General features: G+C 40.2%; 1 protein-coding gene across 1 annotated transcript in view; it reads left to right on the top strand.

The window, feature by feature from the left end:
- The window catches only part of CNTNAP2 (contactin associated protein 2), a gene marked incomplete at its 3' end in the record, with an annotated part of 1,307,043 nt that overhangs the window by 1,181,264 nt on the left and 99,220 nt on the right, over positions 1-26,559 (top strand). Inside the window, exons 17-20 of the mRNA XM_081996846.1 lie at positions 5,489-5,707; positions 8,246-8,482; positions 23,308-23,553; positions 25,043-25,176. Coding sequence (XP_081852972.1) covers positions 5,489-5,707; positions 8,246-8,482; positions 23,308-23,553; positions 25,043-25,176 — 836 coding nt within the window. The remainder of the gene's footprint in view (positions 1-5,488; positions 5,708-8,245; positions 8,483-23,307; positions 23,554-25,042; positions 25,177-26,559) is intronic.

The raw sequence follows: 26,559 nt of genomic DNA, 5'->3' as shown, positions 1-26,559 counted from the left end.
TTCTAGGAAAATGGGAGACCTAGCTGTTCATAGATCTTGAATGCCAGAAACATCTATCAGCTCCTTTCGGCCTGACCTTCTGCATAGCAAAGGACATAGAAATGCATGCTACTTCCCATGCAGTTGAGGTTCAGAACTTGTGTTTAACTAAAGCATATCTACCAGAAAGCCTTGAAAGGAAGGACCCAAGGAATACAGAATCCTACAGACAATACAGTCATACCCCTTCCGTTTTATGGGCAAATAGATTTAAGATGAGGATATGGTGGGATCTGAATAGAGCTAAAAAACAAGAACACAGAACAAAGAGTGAGAAGGGCATTTTGTTTGCCAAAGTTGTAGTTCTGTGTTCTGAACAGATGGCTGACAATGACTTGAGACCTTAGAAAATTGAATTGCTGAAAGAAACGTGTTCAGGTTGAATTATATGTAATTGCACAAGGTACAGAAAGGGTAAAACTAAGCCACAAGCCTCTGTTTATTGAGTGAATATATGTGGCAGGAGCACATAAAAAATTGTCCCGTGTTCAGTTTTATGAATTTTCCATCACAAAACCTTGTACTGACCAAATAAACTAAACCCCACATTTATTTTCTTTTTTTTTATTTCATAATTAAGCAATTTCAGACATTTGTTCAATGTCTGATCCTCATTCTCATTCTTAGAACAACTGACTTGAGTTTTATGATATTGGGTAGAACAGAAGACAAAATGATCATTAGGAAGACTCACTTAATGAGCTACAAAGTGACTGACGAGCAGAAATCTCTGGGACCTGTGCAGCTCAATTTCTACATGTTTCTGGAAAAATCTGGCTCTTGTTCAGTTGGTCACTATGAATAAATAGTGCACACATATGTTAGATCTTTTAACCATCCCCTTCAAAATTTTGATGGAATAATACAACTGTCATATCAACTAAAGATATGTTCAATTCAAAGATGCCACATCATGCAAGGGTTGTATGTGTAGGCATAGAGAGATTGAAAAGTAAATCATACTTCAGGAAAAAAAAAATAGTTTCTACTTTTCTACATGACTAGTTATGCTGAACTTCTGAAAAAGTTTGATATTGTACTGGGCCTGGCTGAGATAGAGTTAACTTTCTCCATGGCCCGTATGGTGCTGTGTTTTGGATTTGTGCTTAAAACAGAGTTTGATACCACACCAGTGTTTTGGCAATTCCTGAGCAGTGCTTGCACAGCATCAAAGCTTTCTGTCTTCCCCACTTCTCCCTCAGTCAGTAGGCTGAGGGGAGCAGAGAAGTTGGACAGGGACACAGCCAGGAAAGGTGACCACTGGCCATAGGGATACTCCATACCCTGCAACACCATGTTCAGCAGTAAAGCTGGGGTAAAGGAAAAAGAAGGAGCGGGGGCGGCATGTTTTGCTCAAAGCCCTGTCCAACCTGACCTTGAACACTTCATTCCCCCAGGCCCTGCCTTGATATTCAAGGACACAAGACAAGTGGGAAGAGAAATTGCCAGTGAAAACTGAGACAAAATGTTGTTGAGTATCTCAGCCTTCTCCATGTCAGTTGTCGCAATATTCCCTGTCTCATTTATTTGGGGAGTAAAATTTATTTTGTCTTCCTTTTCTGACTAATGTGCCTGTTATCAGATGTTCATCCATTTCTGTTAAGGTGCAACTACCAATCATTTTACTCAGAAGTGTCCCTGGTTGGAGAATATACTTAATCTGTAGACTCAAAAATTCATTTCAATGGAAACTGAGAATGAAGAGTCAAAACCAGCAACATAACTTGCATGAGTCATGTTGTCGTGCAGCCTCTGCCCATCTGCAAAGCTCTCTTCATTGGCATACTTCATGTTTTTTTCAGTCCATCAGTCTAACAAATAAGTTTCCTTCCCTTTTGTATATGAGTCATATTTATTAGGTTACTTGGGGATGGATCAGCACAGTCTATAGATGCTGTGCTGCCTTCTCTAACTTTCAGCATGTCAGCAGGTACATGCACTGAAAATGGCCTTTGATGAGAAGTTTTTTCTGGAATGTTTTTCCTTCCCTAACTATAAGATCAAATATAAAAATGTAACATGAATTTATACAATGGTACTCTTATGTCAAGTCAATTATTTTCTCCAAGTACGAATTTCATTATAAGTCTTTCAAGCTGTGATACAGATTGCAGTTTAAAACCATGCATAAAGCTAGACTGTGCAGGCACAGAACTCTAACTGGAAATATCTTTATAAGCCAGTTCTCTACACTTTCTCTTTTAATGGAAGAATAATCTTCCTTTAAAAAATCAGAGATGCTTCCATCCAGAAGACCAAGAACTTGCAAACACAAAGAAGTATTCATAGTTTTTCAAAATCCTGGATGTAGCTGTAATCAAGGTACCCACAAGCAATATCAACACTGCCATCAGTTGCCTCAGAATAAGATGAAAAGTTTTCTAAGCGCTTCTCATTTTACAACCTTGTAGACAGATGGCTTTTGGGAAGCAATTCAAGCCTAACAGTGAAGAGGTCCGAGGCAGTTCTTCAAAGAAAAAGTAAAGGAAAATTACACACACACCCTTGAAAATAGACTTGAACACAACTATACAGCTTAAGTACTGGAGAGATTTTACTCTAATTCCTAATTTGCCTGAGTTTATTGGCAGAACCGCTGAAGTTATAAGACATAACAACATTAAAAAGAAACATAGTTATTTCTTTAATGGCAAGCTTTGGCTCATACATATTTTCTGTCTTGTAAAGTGCAAAAGGCCAAGCAGACTAAATTCATGGTTTACGAAAGGCAGTTCATTCAAGAAATCAAATTATTTTATTCAGAAGAGAACAGAGAGTACAACAGCAATAAAATATACTTTTAATTTCTTCTTTTAGAAATAGCCAATTTTGCAGAAAAAAATCAAAGGTGTCAATTGTGTACTAAATTTTGTATGGAAAAAAAACCAAAAAGTTTTATTCCTATCTTTCCAGTTTTCGTAAAAATGCATTTAATTGGTCTAACATAAAATTGTGAAAATCTGTTAGGCCATGTACAAAATTATTTCCCATTATTTATCAGCATTGTTAGAGATAATAATAATGGAGCAGTGCTTCTACAACAATCTAATAGCCTTGCTGAGTAAGATTTTTATAAGACTGTTTTATCAATTCAACTAAACAAGAAACCACAGCTGTACTGGAACACTGAGACCATAATTGGGCACCTGAGATTTTTCAAAATAATTAAAATGGTGCTACAGCTTTTGTATTTTATATGTAAGAAAAACAAATTAAATGGAACTCTTCATTGTCTTTACTTCTGTCTAGTATCCTCCTTTGTGAATACTATCATTGATAATCCATTTTCTGGTAGCCCTTTCACCTAATGTTTTGCCACCATAATGTAATTTACAGCCCCAGACTATATAATCTAAATATCAGCAGGAAAGTCAAAATCATATTTCTTCATTCCAAAATCATCTATATATTATTAATCACACTCCCTGATTAATAATAAGTATCAATTACATAGTTTGCCAAGGATGACCTGGAGGAATATCTAGTAGAACCTAATGGACATTTGTAAAATTTCAAAACATGTTTTCAATCAACCATAAAAATAGAACGCTGTAGTGCTTGCTAACAATGCATTTATTTTTCAGCCATAAAATCTCACACCGGTCATTACCACTGCATTATTAGTTCACTGTAAAAATTAATTTCCCCTCAAAAGAGAAAAAATGTAGACTTCTCCTGCAGCACTCTTTTATCAAAATGCATATTTCCCTAAAAAAAACCTATCGAAACAGGAAGGATGCAGAAATCAAAAATTGAAATCATAGGATCACAGAATAGTTGAGGTTGGAAAGAACCTTTAAAGGGCATCTAGTCCAACCCCCCTGCAATGAGCAGGGACATCTTCAACTAGATCAGGTTGCTCAGAGCCCCGTCCAACCTGACCTTGAATGTTGCCAGGGATGGGGCACCTACCACCTCTCTGGGAATCCTGTGCCAGTGAAAAACTTCCTTATAGCTACCCTCTTTTAGTTTAAAACCATTATCCCTCGTCCTATCACTACAGGCCCTGCTAAGATGTCTGTCCCATCTTTCTTATAAAGAACTGAAGGCTTCAATAAGGTCTCCCCGGGGCCTTGTCTTCTCCAGGCTGAACAACCCCCACATCTCTCAGCCTGTCCTCATAGGAGAGGTGTTCCAGTCCTCTGATCATTTTTGTGGCCCTCCTCTGGACCCTCTCCAACAGGTCCATGTCTTTCCTGTGCTGAGGGTTCCAGAGCTGGACACAGTACTCCAGGTGGGGTCTCACCAGAGCGGAGTAGAGAGGCAGAATCACCCACTTCGACCTGCTGTCCATGCTTCTTTGGATGCAGCCCAGGATGTGGTTGGTTTTCTGGGCTGTGAGTATACATTGCTGGCTCATATTCAGCTTTTCATACACCAGTACCCCCAAGTCCTTCTCGGCAGGGCTGCTCTCAATCCCTTCAGCCCCAGCCTGTACTGATACTGGGGGTTGCCCCAACCCAGGAGCAGGACTCTGCACTTGGCCTTGTTGAACCTTGACATTCCTCGAGCTTGTCCAGGTCTCTCTGGGTGGCATTCTGTCCCTCAGGTGTGTCAGCCACACCACTCATCTTAGCGTCATCTGCAAACTTGCTGAATGGTGCACTCGATCCCATTGTCTATGTCATTGATGAAGATATTAAACAGTACTTGTCCCAACACAGATCACTGAGGGGGTCATCACTGATCTCTATCTGAACATTGAGCCATTGACCGCTACCCTCTGGATGCGACCATCCAACCAATTCCTCATCCACTGAACCGTTGGGCCATGAAATCCAGATCTCTCCAATTTAGACAGAAGGATGTTGTGGAGGACTGTGTCAAAGGCCTTACAGAATTCCAGCTAGATGAAATCCATAGCTCTTCCCTTGTCTACTGATGTGGTCACTCCATCACAGAAAGCCACTAGGTTGCTCAGGCAGGATTTGCCCTTGGTGAAGCCATGCTGGCTGTCTCGAATCACCTCCCTGTCCTCCATGTGCCTTAGCATAGCTTCTAGGAGGATCTCTTCCATGATCTGCCCAGGCACAGAGCTGAAGCTGATAGATCAGTAGTTCCCAGGGTTCTCCTTTCTACCTTTTTTAAAAATGGGTGCAATTAATGTTTCAGGGTCTGTTGATGTTTTCTTCTAAAAGCTGGTGAGCAGGTTTTTCCAATATTATTGAAATTATTAGTGGAAATAAAAAATCATCTTCAAGGATTTAATTGGTTCTGATTATATTTATAAGCCAAACTGTTTGATTTCCATCACATGCTATGGAAACTTTTCACAATGGCTTCCTTGGAATAAGTCCTACTCAAGTTAGAAGGAACTGAACGTGCTTATAAATTCTGAAAGGTGGCTGAGCAGTGCATATTTCTTGTAAATATGACTCCTTTCTGTTTAGGAAGTATAAGTGAATTTGTTTACAACATAAGATGGGTTGCTGTTTGCTTGGTGTTTCAGCTGCTACGGAGGTTTCCTTTTCGTTTGATGTTGGAAATGGGCCTGTGGAAATCGTTGTTAGATCTCCCAACCAGCTCAATGATGACCAGTGGCATCGGGTCAATGCGGAGAGGAATGTCAAACAGGCCAGTCTGCAGGTAGACCAGTTACCTCTGGAGGTCCGGAAAGCACCAACAGAAGGACACACACGTCTGGAATTGTATAGCCAGCTCTATGTTGGTAAGATGCAGAGTGGGTAACCAGGCTTTGCTCTCACATGCTTAACACTCTTTGCCTCATGTTTTGCCAGGAGCTGTTAGTTTAATGTGAGAAGTTGCACTCCTGATGCACTTGCATGACACCACAAGGTGAATAAAAAAAAAAAAGAAGAAAATACAAGCATGTCCATAATTACAGAAATAAGATCAACTAAAAGAAAAATATTCTGTGCTGGCAACTTGTCATTTTTGTCTTTCCCCACCTGCAGCTCCTGACTGAAAGTGCCTCTAACAGGCAGTATTGCCAAACTCCTTTTTTTCCAGGTGTTTCTCTCACACAGACCCACTTATTCACCACAGAAGTAAAAAATTCTGAATAGGTCTTGCCAGGACTGCATGTGCCTGCAGTGCCCATCCTAGCCTTGGCAGCACTTTCAGCCTCTTTAAGTTTGAACACTGCCTGCGCTTTTGCATTCACAGCTCTCACTGTGAATTCTTTTCCCTTTAGTTCCATGGGCAGTTTGCCCATTCAATGTAGGAAGGCATCACACAGTGTTGCCCAAATGCATCTCCTGGGACCAAGTTAGTCCAGCTGCTTTCTGGAGTTTCTGGTCTTTGCTACATTTGGGGAAGCTATTCCAGCAGCATTTGTATTTGTCTGACTGTTAGCCCTGGGGCTGTGAAGTGCAGACATGCCAAGTGCCATTAGCTGGAACCACAACTGCATGAAATGTTGAGCAAAGCAGCACTTTCCTACCGCGTTAGATATCTGTTAACAGGAGAATAGGGAAGGGGGAAGGAAAAAAAGGCAGGTTTTTTTGCCATGTTAGTCAGGGTTCAACAGCAGAAATTAAAATGATGCTTGAAGCATTCACTACCTTAGTAAACAGCACAGTGTCACTGCAAACTGCATATAATGAGTCAGCAGATGTGCAGTCACTATTTACAAGCTCAGATTCTCCTTTATTGCTGACTGTGATCCAAATAAAAGGTAGTTTTAAAACAAGCTGAAATGTGAAGTTTGTTTAAAAGAGGAAGCCTTGACTTTTTGAAAGAAATACCAAGCCTTTTGCCAAAAACAGGAAGAGCTGGAATTTATTCCCCAGACTGAGTTCTTGGGGAATTGTTAATAATGATAATTTTTGTTGGTAGTTCTGAATTAATTGTAACATCAGCAATGTTTTGAAATACCTAGTACCTTTATTGCCAAAAACTGAATATCCAAATCTGCACCAGATTTTTTTTCGTTCTGAATCATATACATTTCATGTAAACTGGTGATTGGAGCACACATACCATAGAACAGATTTAAGTCCTTACCCAGAGTCAGACAGAGAAGTGATTTGAGTTGGCGTGTCCCAAATGAGCACTCTGAACCTTGGGGCCTGGACAGTAATACCGAACAAGAATTGATTTGGTGCCTCCTGTTCCACTTTGTGTTCCACTTTGTGTAGAATAAATATCTATTCCTTGGGCCAGCAAGAGAGCCTGACGGATGATGACTTCATGTCCTAGGAGCTAAGACAGTCACCACAAGGGGAAAGAAGGGAATTAGATTTATTTTTCATCACTGCAGTGTGTATGAGTTTACATAGAAGGGAACCACACCAGAATGCCATCTGCCCTGTGCACTTGGCAGTGACCAAGCATTGCCTCCTCTTACTCTAAATCATCCAGTTACCATCTCTTTGGTTTGTATTTAGTCCTCTTCCCCACTCAGGTAAATATCAGCCTCTGTGCTCTGTGGTGACGAGCATTCAGATCTCCTCAGGGACTCTTCAGCACCTGCCACACTGCAGTAATCAGAGATGAGAGGATGAGGAGAAAGGATCACAGTCACTCATTGTTATTTGCTTGCATTTTTTAGGAGTTTTTTGTTTCTAATCCAGCCCCAGGTAAGACTTTTGTAGCTGAAATCACATTTTTCAGCAAGTGTTTACTAGGGGGAATAAAGGAACAGTTCTTATTGACTGTGAAGAAAAGCCATCTCAACCCAGATTTTCAAATGCAGTTCTTCACTGTTACATCCTTCACCCTATACTCAGGCAACTAAACAATATATGTGATGTTGTTTGGAAATGAACATCACTATTTCCTATTGCAACTGAAAGCAGCAATTTAAAAGTTTTCTTTCTTTCCTCATTGTGGCTTTGAAAAATGTAACGCTGCATAACATATCATGGCATTATTATTATCATCCATCACCACTAATCATATGGAGAGTAAGGCTATACCTTAACAATTGAGCCAAGCTCATTTCTTCCACTGTTATCTCTAAAAATCTTGACATTGAAATGAAATGAACTCTTACAGTGGAGGGCTAGAATCTCTAATGTTTAATCATTGTAAAGCAAACACACCTACTACTTATGCTTTCTTATGATATGGTATCAAAAGGTTAGGTTTCATTGACTTCATTGTCATTAGGAAAAGGCAATTCCTTGCCTTTACAAAGAAGTTACTTATTTCCAGCTGTTGTCACAAGCTTAGCAGGATATTTCATGTAAAACAACAATAACATCTGTTCAGTGTTGTCTCACAGTTCTACATTCCCTCTCAGGTGCTGCAGGAGGCCAACGAGGCTTCCTAGGTTGCATTCGTTCATTAAGGATGAATGGGGTGACGCTGGACCTGGAAGAGAGAGCGAAAGTCACGCCAGGGGTGAAGCCTGGCTGCTCTGGCCATTGCACGAGCTATGGGATGTACTGCGCAAATGGTGGTAAATGTGTTGAGAAATACAACGGTTACTCCTGTGACTGCTCCAAAACTGCCTATGATGGACCATTTTGCATTAAAGGTAAATGCTTTAGTGCAGGAGGCAGAGTATGGGAGAACTATCTGCCTGAGAAAAAAACACTATAGGATCAATGCTTCAGCTTTTATTAATTAAACAAGTAAATCCTATTTAATACTTCTTACAAACAAGTCAAATTATACACCCAGGATTTAAATGTGATGATTTAAAACCACATCTCTCATTAGTACTAATATATGTTACTTATTTAAATCAAATAACACAACAACAAAATGCATCAGGAATGCCTGTAGTCATAGCAAGTCTAGCAGACTGTATTGTGTAGTCTTGAGCTTTTGAACAATAAATTCCTACTAGCACGTCTTGGTTACTTCTTTACAAAAATGATGGAATTAAACAAAAGCTACCTAGTCTTATTCAGAAACAAATTTGGAGATACATAGGTGTGAGCTTTGGGTTGAGTATCTTATAAATTGGGAGGCCAGCATTTGGATTAAAAATTTTACCCATCTGTAGCCAGATCTAGTCTTTTAGTAGCTCAAACTGGATTAGAGATTGAACTTGCTAGGGTAAGGGAAATGCACAGAGCTCCCACATCTATGTCAGTCCTTCGGAAATGCCTAAAGTATGTTCTAAATTTTCAAAAACAATGATTTTGAGACCAATTTACTGTGGACATTCATGCCTGCATATAAGAAAGAAAGTCAAGGAGTAAGGGAAAGAGGGATCTTACATACCAAAATAAAAGTGAGAATAAAGACACTGATTTATTTCAATAAGTTTTTTCTTATTTTGACCAGAAATTATTGTGACAAAGTAAATAGTAATGGGAATATAATTCTCCAAGTGTTTGCACAGTTTGCAGGCTTTGTGGCCATTCGTTTCCCTTCCATTTCATAGGATATTCTCATTACATTCTTGAAATATTCTTCTCAACACCTCTAAAGGTTTTGTCACATTTCCCTGAGGTGCTAATATCTCTCAGCAGTTCTCTTTCACTGTGCTTTTATTGGTACACAAAATCATCCAATCTGTTGCTTTTCCTGACCATTTTAAAAGCTTTCTCAAATGGTACTAATCCTACAGTTTCAACAAAAAAAAGTGAAGGCTCGTCTCATCAGTATTTGTTATGTTAAAGAAACCTCTAGCCACATAAACTGCTTTTCTGCTTTTATGTTGCCCACTGTACCAAGAATCCTGCAGGCAGGCTGGGTCACCAGTCACCAAATTCCCTTCATGAAGGTGTCTTGGCAGTAGGGGAAAGCTCCTGTCCTTTGACATTCTGGTTTCCAACTCCTTCTTAACTTCTCTTTTTTTTTCCAAGTAAAATTTTGAGGATTACTTTGCAGATATCCATACCCTGCTACCTTCCAGGCACACTTAGAGGAAACAAGTTTGTAACAGAAAGACGTAGTCGCAGTCTTTTTACCCAGTGCTGGGTTATGGACTGTATTTCCTCCACACATTTCCTCCACCTTCATTTATATACATATATATCCATCTTCATTTCATTTTATCATAACAGAGCTTTGTCCATTGCTGATGTTGTTCACACATACAAGCACCCTCTTCTAAAAGCTAAGGGATAGTTTTCACAGCACCAGATATTCTGATTAATCTCTAGCATGATTATTTTATAAATTCCAATAAATATGATGTATTTCCAGTGCAGCAGAAGTGAAGCAGCTGCTGCTTTAGGGTTTTGGCTTTCACTGTACTTGCATGCAGGAATTTCATCTTGTTTCATTATGCTGTGTTGCTTCAAAGACAAATTAAAAAACATGTCTATTACATTCAGGACTGTACATACAGTAACTCCTGAAAATGTGAGTACTGATTTCAGTTAATTTAGCAAATGATTTGTTGTAAGTTAAGAGTGGTAGTGCATATTTAGTATTTCTGTTCACTAGTGCAGTTATGTTAGAAGAAACCCATTCAGGCTGGAACTGGGTCGGTCTCTTATAGATCACATGCATTGACTCAAAAAAAAATTTTTTAAAAAATTGCTGCCATGTCATATTCAGTGAGTTCACTTTTTTTTTTACTGTATTGACAAAATTCATCACACTGGCTTTTATTTGTGTTTTTCTGTTTCTCTTATGGATAGATAAACCCCAAACTTCTGCCAAAACAAGCTCCAAGCTGAAGTGTTTTATTTTTCCTGGATGTGGAGCTAACAGAATAAAAAATAACACTAGGGGAATAATTGAGCACCTAACACAGACAAACCCTGGTTTTGGCTGGTCTGTAAGCAGTCATATCCAGAGCAGTAAGATTATAATCTATTATACTGTAATATTCTCCTTATCAGCCTCCCAGTCCAGTCAGAGGCCCAGAGCTCTGACAGTGATACTTTGGGCATGCAGTAAAACTTGCTGTAAGCTACTGCTGCTGGGCAGCACTGAGTCATGCAAAGGTACTCATGCTAGCATGGGGATCTCTGTACCACACAGTGTTGTGCCATTTAAATATGACATCAGATCTCTGCTTTAAATATCAAAACTATTCCAGGCTAAAAATATCTCTCTAAATCCTTCAGTCCTTATGTACAAAATGCAAATTACCAATTTCCTGTCTGTTAGTGCTGAAAACTGATGTACTCATCTAGGATATCCCCAAGTATGATTTAGTGTGGGTGACTTCATGGGGCTTCTCTGTAGAAACAACAATGTGACACTGGGATAAAGTTAGAGGATAGATTAAACACAAAATAGACTGGGTTTGGGGCATCAAAATAATTGTAAAATCTCTGTAACAAACAGTGCTGATAAGATCTTTAGAACAGTAAATATACAGCCCATTAAATTTTACATTGTAAATTTAACTTGCATTAAGCCTTTTAAATCAAGTAAAGCTGGAACATCTTGTGCATGTTGTCAAACTCCCTTGACTTGTGAAAGAAGGGGATCCTACATTTTCTTTCTAATAGTAGTTCCTGGAATCTTGTACCATGTCCTCTAGGTCCATGAGGCAAGACTGGATGTATTTTCTAGATACAAAGGGCAAACATACAGTACTAATGACAAAAAAATAAATACTGGCAAAACAGCTGACTATATTTTAGTTTAAAAGATATTTTAAAAAATTATAAATACTGTAAAATTTGTTGGAAAATAGCAGGGAATCTTTACCTGCTTTCCCTGTAAAATAAAAATGTTATCTAAATTATATTTTCATTAATTTGAATGAATATATCACAATTCTGATATTTCAATTTGTTTTTCATTAACACTTTGACACTTTCCCCTCTCTAAAAGCCCTGAAACATCTGTGAACATGTTTTTAAAGACTGTATTCTCTGTTTCCAACTAATTCCATTCCTTATAGCAAGGACATAGTTGAATACTGCTCTGTCATGGAATCATAGAATCATAAAATCTTTGGGTTGAAAGGACCTCTAAAGGGCATCTAGTCCACCCCCTGCAATGAGCAGGGACATCTTCAACTAGATCAGGTTTCTCAGAGCCCCGTCCAACCTGACCTTGAATGTTGCCAGGGATGGGGCATCTACCACCTCTCTGGCCAACCTGTTCCAGTGTTTCGCCACCATCATTGTGAAAAATTTCTTCCTTATAGCTAGTCTAAATCTACCCTCTTTTAGTTTAAAACCATTATCCCTTGTCCTATCACTACAGGCTCTGCTGAGACATGTGTCCCATCTTTCCTATGGACCCCCTTTAAGTACCGGAAGGCTGCAATAAGGTCTCCTTGGAGCCTTCTCTTCTCCAGGCTGAACAAACCCCACATCTCTCAGCCTTTTCTTCCAGTTAGATGAAATCCATAGCTCTTCCCTTGTCCACTGATGCGGTCACTCCATCATAGAAGGCCACTAGGTTGCTCAGGCAGGATTTGCCCTGGGTGAAGCCATGCTGGCTGTCTCAAATCACCTCCCTGTCCTCCATGTGCTTTAGCATAGCTTCTAGGAGGATCTCTTCCACGATCTTCCCAGGCACAGAGGTGAGGCTGATAGATCAGTAGTTCCCAGGGTCCTCCTTGCTACCTTTTTTTTAAAAAATGGGCGCAATGTTAAAAAACATTTAACTAGAAAAACTCCCTTTTTCTAGTTACCAGGACCTTCATCTGACTGCCATGACTTTTCAAATATCATGGAGAGTGACTTGGCAACTATGTCAGCCAATTCCTTCAGGACTCTGGGGTACATCTCATCAGGTTCCATAGACTTGTGCCTATTCAGGTTCCTCAGGTGGTCACGAACCTGATCTTCTCTTACAGTGGGAGGGACTTTGCTCCTCCAGTCCTCATCTCGAGGGGTTGGGAAGATACACTGCCAGTAAAGACTGAGCCAAAGAAGTCATTGAGTATCTCCTCATCCATTGGTAACAGTGTGCCAGCCTTGCTCATCAAGGGGGGTATGCTTTCTTTGACCTTCCTTTTCTGACTGACATACCTATAGAAGCCTTCTTATTACTCTTTGCATCCCTTGCCAAGTTCTGCTCCAGCTCCACCTTGGCCCTCCTAACCTCAACCGTACACAAGCAGGCAGCATCCCTGTCCTCTTCCCAGGATACCTGTCCCTGCTTCCACTTCCTGTTCTTGCCCTTTGGTTTTCCCAGTAGGTCTCAACTCAGCCATGCCAGCCCCTTGCCTTCTTTTCCTGATTTCTTACACCTGGGGATTGAGAGCTCTTGTGCTCTGTGGAAAGCATCCTTAAAGATCTGTCAGCTCTGTTCTGAATCACAGAATCATGAAGGTTGGAAAGGACCTTCAAGATCATCAAGTCTGTTCCCTTGTCCCTGAGGGCAGTTTCCCCAGGGGGTCCTATTGACTAACTCCCTGAAAAGCTGGAAGTTTGCTTTTCTAAAATTCAGCATCCTTCCTGGCTTTCCTCTTCGCCTGCCCCATATCCCTCAGAACTGTGAACTCCACCAGTGCATGATCACTGCAGCCCAGGCTGCCTCCAGTTTTGACGTCATCAATTGGCTCACATGCATTGGTGACCAGCTGGCCCAGTATCATATCCCCTCTGGTAGGGCTGTCTACTATCTGGCATAAGGAAGTTACCCTCCATGCACTCCAGGAGTCTCCTGGGTTGCCTACAGCTCACCGTGCTACTTTTCCAGGAGATGTCACAGTGGTTGAGGTTCCCCCAGCAGGACGAGAGCCTGTGAGCGCAATGCCTCCTGTAGCTGGAGTAGGAAAGCTTCAATAGACTCCCCTTGATCGGGCGGCCTGTAGTAGACACCAACTACAAGGTTCCCTTTGTTGCCTTGGTCCCTGATTCTTACCCATAAGCTTTCGACCTGCTCATGGCTGTTCTTCAGAAACAGCTCTTCACACTGTCCACTTTGACATCAAAGGCAATGCCTCTGCCCATCCTTCCTTGCCTGTCCCTTCTAAACAGACTGTAGCCATTGATACCCACACTGCAGTTGTGGGATTTGTCCCACCAAGTTTCAGTAATGTCAACCAGGTCACAGCTTTCTAGTAGCACGATGGCTTCCAGGTCCTCCTGTTTGCTGCCCGTGCTGTGTGCATTGATGTAGAGACACTTCAGCTGAGCTGTCAGCTGTGTCACCCTCTTAGAGGAACACCCCATCCCTTTAACCTTGGCATGTCATCCCACAGCTTGTCATGGGTAAACCTGATATTATTCCCCACCCCCTTCGAGTCTAGTTTAAAGCCCTGTCAATAAGTCCTTCTAGTTTGCAAGCAAAGACCCTCTTCCCCCTTTGAGAAAGGTTAATCCCATCTGATGCCAGCAAGCCAGGTGACGCTTAGGTTTTCACTTTTCACTTGTGGTTTTGTAACATGCACCACATTATGCAGTTGGATGCTGTGATTCTGGGTGAGTCTAATATGAGGCGAGCAAGAATCTTTTCCTTTATTATCTTCACTAGGAATTCACGTCAGCTGCCAAGAAATAACAAGGTTAGTGCTTTGCACAACAAGCTACGACTAGGTTTTGTTATTTTACACCTCTGAGTATATCTTCCAGGCCAAGTAGCTCTGTTGATCTGATAATCAATAGTGCCTGACTTCACATTCAAATCAGTACAAGATATTACCAGAAAAATATGCTGCTCAACAGGAGTGAAAGGTTGCATATACCTTTTAATATACCACAGTCTTCTCTTCCTGTTGATTTTAATTTGCCACAGGAATGTTGTCTTATCCAAAAATTTTATTTTTATATTCAAGTCACTTCCCCGTGGTAACATTTTTGGGGTTGGTTATATACTGAAACTACTAGCAGAAAAAGCTATAGGAAAAATCAAAGGAAAAAACCCGATCATTACTATAAGAAATTCACCATACAGAGGTTCATAAGTAATAAACACACCTCACAATAAAAACAGATCTCGCATATTGTGTAATCTTTTGCTGATGAAATCCATCCTTAGAGCCACTGACTGATGACTGACAAGAAATTGCATTTTCTCAAGCCTTATTAGCACTAGATCACTATGTGATTGATGTGGTAGTGGCCTGGAAATTACACTATTTTTTTACAAGGACAAAAAAAGTGCAAGAATGCAGTCTGACATCTATTTTAAATTTATTTTTGTTTGGTTTTTGGGACATATGCAATTGGCTTCGCTTCTTTCATTTCTCAGAGAAATTGTTCTGAGGAATAGCGGCAGTGTTTCTGCAGTCCTACAGATTGCTTTCTGCCCTTACTCTGTCCTTTCCTTAAGCATAAATTCTCTTTTTTTTTCTCCCACAGCTGTCCTATCATCATAAAAGCATTTCTTAGAAAACAATTTTTGTTCATTTAAAAAACAAACTCTTTCCTTCCTTTAAACGAAAAGAGTGAAGTTCAAATGCTGAAATGGCTATGCAGGCTGTGTGGCAGCACTGTGATGTGGGGGGTCCTCCAGGGAGCAAATAATACCTCCTTTGCATATTGAAGTGCTGTGGGTCACCAGTAGAAGAACATATTGCCCACCACCAAGCGAGTGTGGCCAAAAATAAAAAATAGTTAAACACCTGGTGCTGTGACTCGTGTGACTTCAGGTCTGCTGGAAGGGTAAATTCAAAGCTTACCAGTTTCTATGCAGTCACTCATCTTACGTCAACACTGAGGAAATGAGCACAGTGTAGCACACCTTTTTGTTTCTTTCAAGTAAAGCTCAGATTCACAGTGTGAGTTATTACAATCCTTACGCCAGTTCAGCCTGAAGTCCTTCATGTTTGGTTTTATATTTGCATGAACCCTGAAAGCACTTACCATAGTATTGTCATGGTCAGATTTCCTTCTTTTCTTGCTCACTTCTCTGCCTCAAAGAGAAAAATCAGCTTTTTACTAGGCTGAGTGGACATAAAAAAGACATACCAGATCTGATGCTATGGCACATGGGTGAAGCAGCTCTGCACGCTTCCACAGACTCTTAGACTGACACTTGATCATCTCCAAATTCTGCCCTGGTTATACTCATTCAGTTCCCTTTATTTTGCTGGTTGCAAATACATTTTATTGCTTTGATGTAAGTAATGGGCAGGTGATTGAGTGGTTTAAGGTAACTAACTTCTTCATTTTCATGGTTTATAATCCAAGAACCTGGAAAATCAAGGCAACATTCCCTCCCACCCCCAAAATAATTCTGCTATACATAACATGATCATGATCTATTAACTGAAAGTTTTATCACAAATTTTCCTTGGGTTGGGAATGTTAGGCTCCCAGTCTGGTAAGTCTGAATGCTGCAGTCAGGTTTTTCTACTTGTAGAACAAACTTTAGGACTTGAGTCTTAGCCTCTATTCAGTATATATATACTCACAAGAAAATATATACTCTATAAAGCTATTCCATTATTCTGTCCTGTTAATACTGCCTTATTAAACATGTGCAGCTTTGCTCTAGTGCTTTGAAAATCGCATTTCACTTAAGTCACAAGAATTCTTTTATTGGGAATTTTTTTTTTCTTTTTAAAGCAAAACATGCCTTCCCCGTACTGCTTACATATCTCAAAGAGATATCAACCAGATTATAAACTGAACTTGCCAGCCCACTTCCCATCCATAATAAACTACTTATAAAATGCAAGGATTTCTTATTCTGTATACAGAAAGAAAATAAGTCAGGGTAATAAGTTAAAAAATACTAAGTCCCATCTCAGAAAATGTGATAAACTTTCCATTTCTTTATCAGATGACTATAATAGGCCTGTTCTGGTGTCATTGCTCACTGAATGCAAATGTTTTATGAAAGATGAGTAGTGTCGTGGTTTAGCCCCAGCTGGCAACTAAGCACCACGCAGCCGCTCACTCACTCCCCCTCCCACAGTGGGGCGGGGAAGAGAATTAGGAAAAAAAACCTCATGGGTTGAGATAAACACGGTTTAATAGGACAGAAAGAAAGAAGGAAACAACAATGATAATACCAACAAAGGAATGTACAAGAACAAGTGAGGCCCAATACAGCAATTGCTCACCACCCGGTGATCGACAACCCGTCCCCGAGCAGCGATTTCCACCCCACGGCCAACTCCAGTTTATGTACTGGGCATGACGTTGTATGGTAGGGAATATCTCTTTGGCCAGTCTGGGTCAGCTGTCCCAGCTGTGTCCCCTCCCAGCTCCCCGTGCACCCCCAGCCTGCTCGCTGGCAGGCCAGCACGAGAAGCTGGACTGTCCTTGACTGCTCAGCAACAACCCAAAACATCAGCACGTTATCAACAGTTTCTCATCCCAAATCCAAAACAGTCTCACACTAGCTTCTGTGAAGAAAACCAGCTCTATCCCGGCTGAAACCAGGACAGTAGAGCAGCTTCAGCAACATTGCTGCTTGCGTGCCTGTGCAAAGGCAACTGAGAGATTTGAGGTTCTTGCACCAGCAACCCATGCGTAATATTTATACATCTGCATGCTCTTGGAGTAGTACTGGTACCTCACAAGCTGATAAGGTTTACAATAACTCTGTGATGTGGGAAAATGTTTTTATTATGGTAATGCAGAAAGTGAACAAGATAATGGGGGAAGCAAGGAACTGCTCACTTTGAGAGTGGATACCTGTGGTACAGGAAGGAATTGAAGTCAGGTCTCACCTACCAAAGTTGTCACTCCAAATACTGTGCAATCATCAAATGGCAGTCTAATATTTCTCAAATGGCTCTTGCAAAGCTGCAAGTTTTTCTCTGAGGTTTACCTAGAGTACACCTTCAGAGACTTCCTGGCAGGAAATAATGAAATCTGGCCTGTTGTATATTTGACATTACATTTTTCTTCATCCATCCTGTTTTATTTGATGCGCAGGATTTGAACCATTATGGATATTTCTGTTACAAGGGGGACTCACTTTGCATTTAGATTCAGCAGAGAATACACAGCACAGCTCGCCATTCCCTTATTCTAAGCCTGCTGCCATAGACATCAGTTCAAACAGCTGTAGCTATAGAAAGATCTGTAGTAATTTCACATCTGTGCAAAAAGAACCACAACTGAGATTTTCCTGACATTTTTAGGCTTTCCTGGGCATGTGCACTTTTGTCCAGATATAGCAAGGTAGAATAAAAGGCTTTACAGACCTATTATAGGAGGTGTGTTGCCTTGGGCTCTCCATATAGTTAATGGAGGTAGAAATAGTGGTTTCTGCAAAGAAGGTTCAGAACTCCACCTTACTTAGGTGTGCTAGACTGCTTCCTGGCACAATATACCTGCTAGCATTGACTAGGAAGACTTGGAGGTGTAATGAATCAGGTGGCTTAATCCCATCTTCCATGACACTCATCTTGTTCTCCTGAAGGTAGTGGGAAACTTTGTATGGATTTATGATCAGGCCCCATAGTTTCACTGGTGCACTTTATTTTACATATCCCTCGATTCTGATGGTGATTTGTTCAAGAAAGCTTTTTTCATACTGAGCACTGATACATTCATATAGAAGCAGCAAATCCCTGGTTGATTTGTATTCTATTAATACCAACAAGCAATTGCTGTATTTTGGTATTTTACTCCACACATAGAAAATTCAAACGTGCACTACAAATTATTATAGTAATGGCAGCCGGAATATGAGACTTGAGGATGTAGGACAAAACCTTTAAATCCCCAATTCTTGGTTTCACAAACTAAATACTGTGAGCTTGAAGGTAGAATAAAAAGTTGAGTGAGCTAACCAGATAAATTATAAGCATTACCAACTTCATAGCACTCAAAGTAAATTGTCTCCCGGATCAACAGCTGTGAGATTTCTGACCCTTTACTGATGCCTTATGGCCAGGAGGTGTCTCAGCAAACAGTCTTATCTTTGTGCCACAGCCTGGAAGTAGCTGCAATTTCTGGTGCTCTCTAGCACATTTTTAGCCACGAGCCAGACAAGCAAGCTGTAGTTAATCTATATTCAATATTCATAACTATATGAGAAATCAAAAAGGAAAGAAAATCATGCATTGGGAAAGAGATTTTTTCAACCATCTACATTGCCCTAACAATCTTTGTACATACATCAAGTGTTAGAACGCCTCCAGGGACTGTCCTTGCTTAGGATTTTGAAAATGCTGCTTTTTACATCCAGAACCCTGTGCAGGGAAGACATAGCATTGAGCACTGGCAAGCAGCTTCACAGAATAATATTTTTAATTTAGCAAATCTGAGCAGGGCCAAGGAGGCATTTAGGGCCTCCAGATGGGACATACTTACAGCTGTAAGGTGGCATTTCAATCAGCCTTGTGAAACAAAGAGAGAATCTTTCTCTGCTGCAGTTTTCATGTGTCCTGACCAGGTTTTATAGTTGTCAGGATTTTGTCTCCAGATTCTGTAAGGCAGGGATTTTACCCTGTTACTGTCCATTAATAAGATTGCTTTGACGGCCCAGCCTCAAAAAAGCCAAATACAGTAATACCAGAGAAGCAACCAGCATACTTTCTCCTTGGTCCCCAGGTAAAAGGTGACACAAGCCAGGTCTTGAGTATATTTGGAAAAACGTGAGATTGCAGTTGTGAGAGAGTAATAGCTGTCCTACTGCAGAAGGTATATTCCACCTCTCAGTGCCACTCTTGAAAAACTCCTGTGTTGAAACTGGGGGCTTTTTTGGGGGTGGGGAGATTTTTTGGTAGTTCCACTGATCTGTTGTTTTTTTGTTTATTAGGCGTAATATCTTGCACTTGATTCATGACAATCCCTATTAACATTCCTATCCCAACTGTCAGCACAGAGCCAACTCAATTACCATAAAGCCTGACGAGTTCTGTTTCATTTATATATACACGTCCAGATAGAAAATCTTGTGAAGCTGTGTTCAGCCACACCTGTGCCATGATGGTAATGCTTTACACAGATGAGGAAAAAGTAATGGAGAAAGGTGTGACTGAGTGCATGGCTACCAGTATCATTATAGCTGTCTGAGAAGACAAGAACCAACACCGACATTTCACTGATGTTAAAGCAGCAGCAAAGGAGAACCAGGTTCCTCCTTATATTTTCTTAGGTCTACAACACTGGCCCAGAAATGTCATGAGATTGTGGATTTTTCTTAAAAGAAATGGGTTTTTTTGTTGCTGTTTGGCTTTTTTGTCCAGTCTTTCACTCCTGATCCCAGACAGAATGAGAGTGACCAAAGAATTCTAACCATCAAAATAGTTCTGGATACATGTGCATTTTGTGTGGAAGTTTTGGATCAGCTTTTGCTTCATCCCTTTTCAAATTGAAGCTGGACAGTTTTATAAAATATGTGCAGTTCACACTGGGGATATGCATCTTGCTTGATAAAATAATTTCTAATGATCCACAATTCCTGTTCTGGGTTCCTGTACAAAGCAAGCCCAAACTGTATGTATTTGCAAAGTCTGTCAACAGAGGATGACTGCGCTGCATACTGGTGTAGAAATAGGTACTGTTTTCCAAAGAAAACTGATCTGTTACCACCGCAGTCGTTTCACCAAAGGGCAGTTTGCAGAGGAAGACTTCACAGATTGTGCCTGATCTTCCAAGATTCATCTTTCCAGATAGCTTTTGGAATATTACAAAAGAAAGCAGAGGGTGGTGCATGGAAACCTCCACCACGTTTCAGCAGCAGGGTTTGTGCTGCATTTTACCCATTTTGTTCAGGCAGCTTGAATGGTTTTCTGAATGGAGGACTTTGATATCCCCTCTAACAGAGCTTCAGGAAGATGATAAGCTTGTGACCTCCAAGTAGATAGTTTTTTCATTGATCAGTCCTCAATCAGCATTTTCAAGTCATCTTATAGCTGCATTCAGTATAGAGAAAATTATCTTCTAGCTTTTTCTAGTATTTCCTAACAGTTTAAACAGCCTGCTCCTGTGAGCCTCTGAGCACTTTGTGGCCCTGCAGCGTAATCATGTGCATCAACCTCTTTGCTGAGCTGGAACTTGAGGGTATTCAACATCTTCCTGTTGAGGGCCTAATATACTCACACAGCCAAAGTGAGCCTTCCTCTTACCCTTCCTCTTAAAAAATGTGAGGAGAATTTCAAGGTTCATTACAATAACTTGTATATCTAATAATACAGCTATACTGAAAATTATTTTCTCAGCACAAATCAATTTAAATGTACAGAACACTCTTTGCTCCAGTGTGAAACCCTTTTGGAAAAAAGTCTTACCATTTCAGAGAGCACCATTTACTTAAAGATTTCTCTGCAGTAATGAACATTTAAAGTAGCAATTCATAACATTTACAGCTCTTGAAAAACACGTTGCATGCTTTCCACTTCAGCGCAGAGCAGTGCTGAGGTCAGGAGTGAAGGTCCCAGTGCGTGAGGCCCTAGGCAAGTATAGCACCAGGCAATCCCGAAGATCACTCCTAAAATAAAAGTCACGACAAGAAGTAAACAGGCTGGAGGTGAACATAAGTTTGCATCAGTATGCCGCGTGCATGTGTAGAGCCTCCTCAGGGGCTGCAGTCCCCACCAGCACAGTGGCAGTGTCAGACAGCAGGGCTGCCTGCATGCTGGGGCCCAGACAGTGGCTCTGGAGGGCAGCTCTGCCAGTGCCACGGCAGCATAATTGATACAGCATCTGCCCAAGGACCAGCTTGCGTGAGCTATAAGCAGAGGTTGAAGAAGAATAAATTAGCGGTCACAGGGATATTTTTAAGCTAGTCTTGCAAATACTTAGAGCTACAGTGTACACTACTTTAGATTTGTATATGCTAATGCTTATTTTCAACACTGCTGTTAACAGCAGAAGGCATCACATTTGGGGGAAGTATTCTCAGGATAGGGCCCTTCATTTTTAATCCAGGAGTACTTAAGTTCAGTCTACTGCAAAATGTAGTTCTTAAACTGAATTGCCTCTCCCATAACTGCTTCAGGGTGATTTAAGGTTTCTGCTATAAAATGGAAGTTACAAGTCCATCAGAATGATCAAATTATTTATAGCACCTTGGGACCACAACTTGTCTCCATGTTTTATATGGCCGCACACTGTCAATGACTATGATATTCTGAGTTTTGAAGAATTTTTATATGGTAACAGGAAAACGTAAAGCTTTTCCAGCATGAGATTTAGCAAAATTCTGGAAAGGAGCATCAGTAAATTCTATCATAATTTTACCTGTCTTCTTATCTTTTCTCTGCTCTACAGGCTCATTCCTGACTTGCACTGTATCATTGCACATCTTAGAAAATTGACATCCTGCTTCATACGTTTTGAGATAAAGCCTTTTCTTAGAATTGTGTGAAGACTCCAAATGCTAAAAGGGGATAAAAATTAAATTTCTTTTTAAATAAAGATAGTGTGTTGATTGTTCAAAGTTTAGTTGGGCAATTTTGTACCAGTGTGTGGCAATATTGCGTCATGTAGGAAGGTATTAAATTATGAAAGTTTTTTTTTAAATGGCTGGCCACCTCTTCTATTCATTATTTAATCACTTATGAAATGTTCATAAACACACCTTCTTAATTAGGTTCACATGTAATTTTAAAATTTCCTGTAATGATTTTGTCACAGACAACAAAGCCTGTCCAGGACCACAGTGTCACTAAATGAATGACTGCCTTAGGAAGCCAGTCCAGCAATCCCCAGTGTTATACATTACCACTAGTAAGCAACTGTGCTGTGATTCCCATAGGCGGCTGTCAAAGTCAGCATTCACTGTAAGAATGTCAACCTTGAATTATGTTTATAATGTTAAGAAATAGGCAGGACTGCATTATTATGAAAAGTAATAACAATTCTTTTTCAACTGAAAGTATTAATTCTGCCAAAAGCAGTTTTATTTTCTGTTAAGAGTATCGAAACATGACATTTTGTCTTGGATTGTTTTGAAAACTTTGTCTGTGTAGCGCCTCCCGGGAGCTACAGTTCAGGTGTCTCTTGCCTTGTGCCCCACTGAGTCAAGCTCCCTAGTTAATTTTCTCTCCCGTAAGGGTATACTGGTTATGCAGTTCTCATGAAGGATTGTGCTAGCACAGGACATTTTCTAGTGTTGTGTCCAATCCTGTTTCAAATATTTCAGATGCTGGAATCACCATCATTCCTTTGTGAGGTCCTTCCAAGTTCACTCGAATCTACTGGTCAGGATTGCTACTTTTCCTTTTGCTTGACAGTGTTTGCTTACTATATGCCCCTTAAATCTCTCTCCCTTGTATTTCCTTCTTTGGAACATTATCTGCTGCAAGACCTCAATGAGAATAAACCTAAAACGTGGTTCTTCCGGTTTGTAGTATTTATATGAGATACAAGCATAGATTTTCTGTGTGACTTAAAGGAAATCTTTCCTTTGCTCTGTGAATCCAGGTACACACCAATAAAATGGAGATTGTCCTTTTCATTCTCGTTGGAAAATAGTGAGGGTCTTCACCTAAATATTGACAAAGAGCTTAAATAATGCAGCAGTAGAAACATGCACAGATTAGTACCGCTTACATCAGTAGTAATATGTTTCATCTAAAAGTTGTCAGCAGGTTTAATTTCTCTTTTGCTTTTTTTTTTCCTTATGTTCAAGATGTTGGAGCATTTTTTGAAGAGGGAATGTGGCTTCGTTACAACTTCCATTCTCCAGGAACTAGCATGAAGGATTTAGTTAGCCGAACACTTTTGAGTTCTACAGATCCTGAGACCACAGTGCCCAACCTCAACTTGAATAAAGAAGAGCTTAGCTTCAGCTTCAGTACCACCAAGTCCCCTTGTGTCCTATTGTACATCAGCTCCTACACCCAGGACTTCATGGCTGTGCTTGTCAAGCCATCCGGTAAGCAACTGCTCTGGGCTCTCTCCATTTAAGGCACAACTGGTGGCAACAGTTGTTGACAACACTAGGTTGGCATTCAGCTGAAGGTCTGAAATAACCTGAAACTCTCTTCACCCTTGTCACGTAAAAGTAAAGTATATGGGACCTAAACCTATATTCTGCTCTACTACATTTTGTACTGATGTAACTGTTCAATTCAGTAGGGTTTCACTCGCCAACCCTTTCTCTCAAAACAAAAAGAACAAACCCCCCCCAAAAATGCTATAAGAATCAGATCCATGCCATGAACTAGCATTATGGAGGGGACAATTACATCCATATGTAGGCACCTTAATCGCTGAAGTCATGGCAATATCACCAGTACTCAGTGGAAAGTGTAATGCACTGTTCTTCTGAAAATCTGACTCCTTAACAAGGTGGCTAAAACATGTTTGTAGCACAGTATATAAGGTCCTAAACATTTTGGTGATGGTTGAATGTTGGATATGGACCACTTTCTGTTACAGTATCAAAACAGAATATATCTCGATTACAAATAGTGTCTTAGTATCCCATGAAAATCATACTTAGGATGATTTTAGTACTGTTCTCTTCTATGGGATAAGTTAATATCAGTATTCCACATGTCAGTCAAATTTTTCCCTTCATGGGGGAAAAAGAAGGTGCATGACAGCAATCCCACATCAGACATCTAAACTATAGTTACAAAGGTCTAGGACTGCTCCTTTGGGCCAGAATATTTCAGGTTTTGATCAATAATGGGGTCTGCATTTCCCTTTTCAAGCACCCTTCTTTTTAATCAAACATTAAAATTTGTTATTAAGAGAAAACACTTCTGTTTTGTTCAGAAAAGAAAAATGTGTCGGTGGCAGTATGTCATGAATATCAGTTACCCACTTTGGACTATACTTTTCTAACAATATAACCTGAGGTTTTCATTTCACCATATATTATTAGATTTCCATAAACGTACAGATGGTCACCCATCAACAATTAAATGTGAGAATAAGAAAGTTTCTTGTGTAGATTATGTATCAGTGTTAATTTGTTGTAATTTTGCCTTTATTCAATGCATATCAATGGTTTATTCTTTAGAACACATCATGCTTTGTATAATTTCAAATAATTTTGCTGCAGCAAGGATAATAATCTCAACAATAAAGTGCTACTTGATGTGCTCAAATTTGTACCAATTGTCCATATTGTTCAAGGCATAGCTCTGATTTGTTTGATTTGCAATCTGGAGTGTTTACAAACACTTTGGTTTTGAGATGCTGGTCATTGTCACACATCTGGGTTATAAAACAGAAGCATTTTTCAACCCAGTAGTTTTCTAATCTCACACACTAGCTCTTCTACTGCAGAGACCAGCTCTGAGAACGATATAAGTGTAAAATGATAACAGCTGTAGGTGAAAATAAAGAGGGGAAAATAGCTGGTAAATAAAGATCAAAATACCTGAGGGTGCTTTTCACATTTCTTTCACTAGGGAATCTGCAAATTCGGTACAGCCTAGGAGGCACCAAAGACCCCTATAACATTGATGTTGACCACAGAAACGTGGCAAATGGACAGCCCCATACTGTTAACATCACACGGAACGGATGGGACATAGTACTGCAGGTAAGTTGTAGGTTTGGTTCCATCACTTGTAACTTGTAGCATCTTCTATCTTGATGGTCTCCATCACTTTGAAGGTATCAGTACCATCTAGGAAATAAAAAGTATGATAGATGGGGTTCTGCCTGCAGACTGCACTCCTAGGAGTTAACAAAAGCTATTCTCTCCCTCTATTGCATTGAATGATGTTGTTCCAAAGTCTTCGTTCTGGTGCCATGACATGGGCTAATACAGGTGTCACTGTAGGTGCTCGAGGGTATCAGAGACATCTGGGCTGATAGATAACACGGGACTTAGGATAAACCCACACCATTCTGGAACAGCAGCTGGAAGCCAGGAGGGATACCCTACAGCATCTTAAATGGCAGTAGAGCCTGATGCAGAGACAACTGAATATCATGCCATAAGTCCTGAGTCTGCAAGGGAGAATGTCTTTACATTTAAATTTACCCTGCAGTCCAGTGAAATTGGAAGCTGTTCTGCAAAGATGAACAGATGCTTAAGTGTTTGTGTGACAGAAGTCTAAGACAAAGAATGTTATTGAAGGCACATAGCTCTGGCTTATTCAGTTTTTGGTACAGCACAGGCAGGAACTTCATCTCTCTGTATCTCAGTTTACAAACCTTTGAGATAATATAATACTATTTAAATAACTGAGGGGAGCGCTGCAAGAAGCAATCAATGTTTCCAGACAGCTTTCTCTCTGTGGTCATTACAGCACTCTGTTTTCATTCCCTGGTTGTCACATCTGCAAACGTGGAAATTACAGCAGGGTATGAGAACAGTTTTGTTAGCAGAGTCATCAGGTGGATGGTATAGATTAATCTGGATTTGATAGTTCATAAGAAGGAAACAAAAACCAGTAACAAATGAAATATAAAAAGAGGAAGTCTCCTTGGGAACCAAGCCAAAAGGTGAAGGATAGTACCTGTCACAGTATTATCTACCTAAAGATTAAAATAGCTCCCTGACAGTTATTGTTTCAAGGCATCAAAAGGAAACCTTTTCAGTGCATTACAATGTCATTTGACTGAGACTCTTGGTAATCAGAGTAACACTGGTTGTACTGAAGTAGAAGTGTCATAAAATTATTTGCAAAATGCCAGATAATCTAAACAATATGTAGGTGATACATCCAAACACTTTTCAGGCTTTTGGTGGTTGGGAGGGGTATATATTGATATATGCATCTTTCTTGCATGCTGTTACATTTGGATTTATTTCTCTTACTGCTAAATGGAAGCTAAAGAAGACCTACAGTTAGGTTGCCTTCTGCTGTTAAAAGCTTCTATTTTGGGGAGGTATGGCATGTTTCTTATGGAGTCATAGCTGGCTGATTTAGTTAGCTGTAAAACTAAATAAATGATTTTCTGGAAGGATCAGATG

The sequence above is a fragment of the Phaethon aethereus genome (genome assembly GCF_964289735.1).
Source record: "Phaethon aethereus genome assembly, chromosome: 2".
Lineage (NCBI taxonomy): Eukaryota > Metazoa > Chordata > Aves > Phaethontiformes > Phaethontidae > Phaethon > Phaethon aethereus.
The sequence above is the reverse complement of the archived record's forward strand: the minus strand, read 5'-3'. Positions and strand labels throughout refer to the sequence as shown.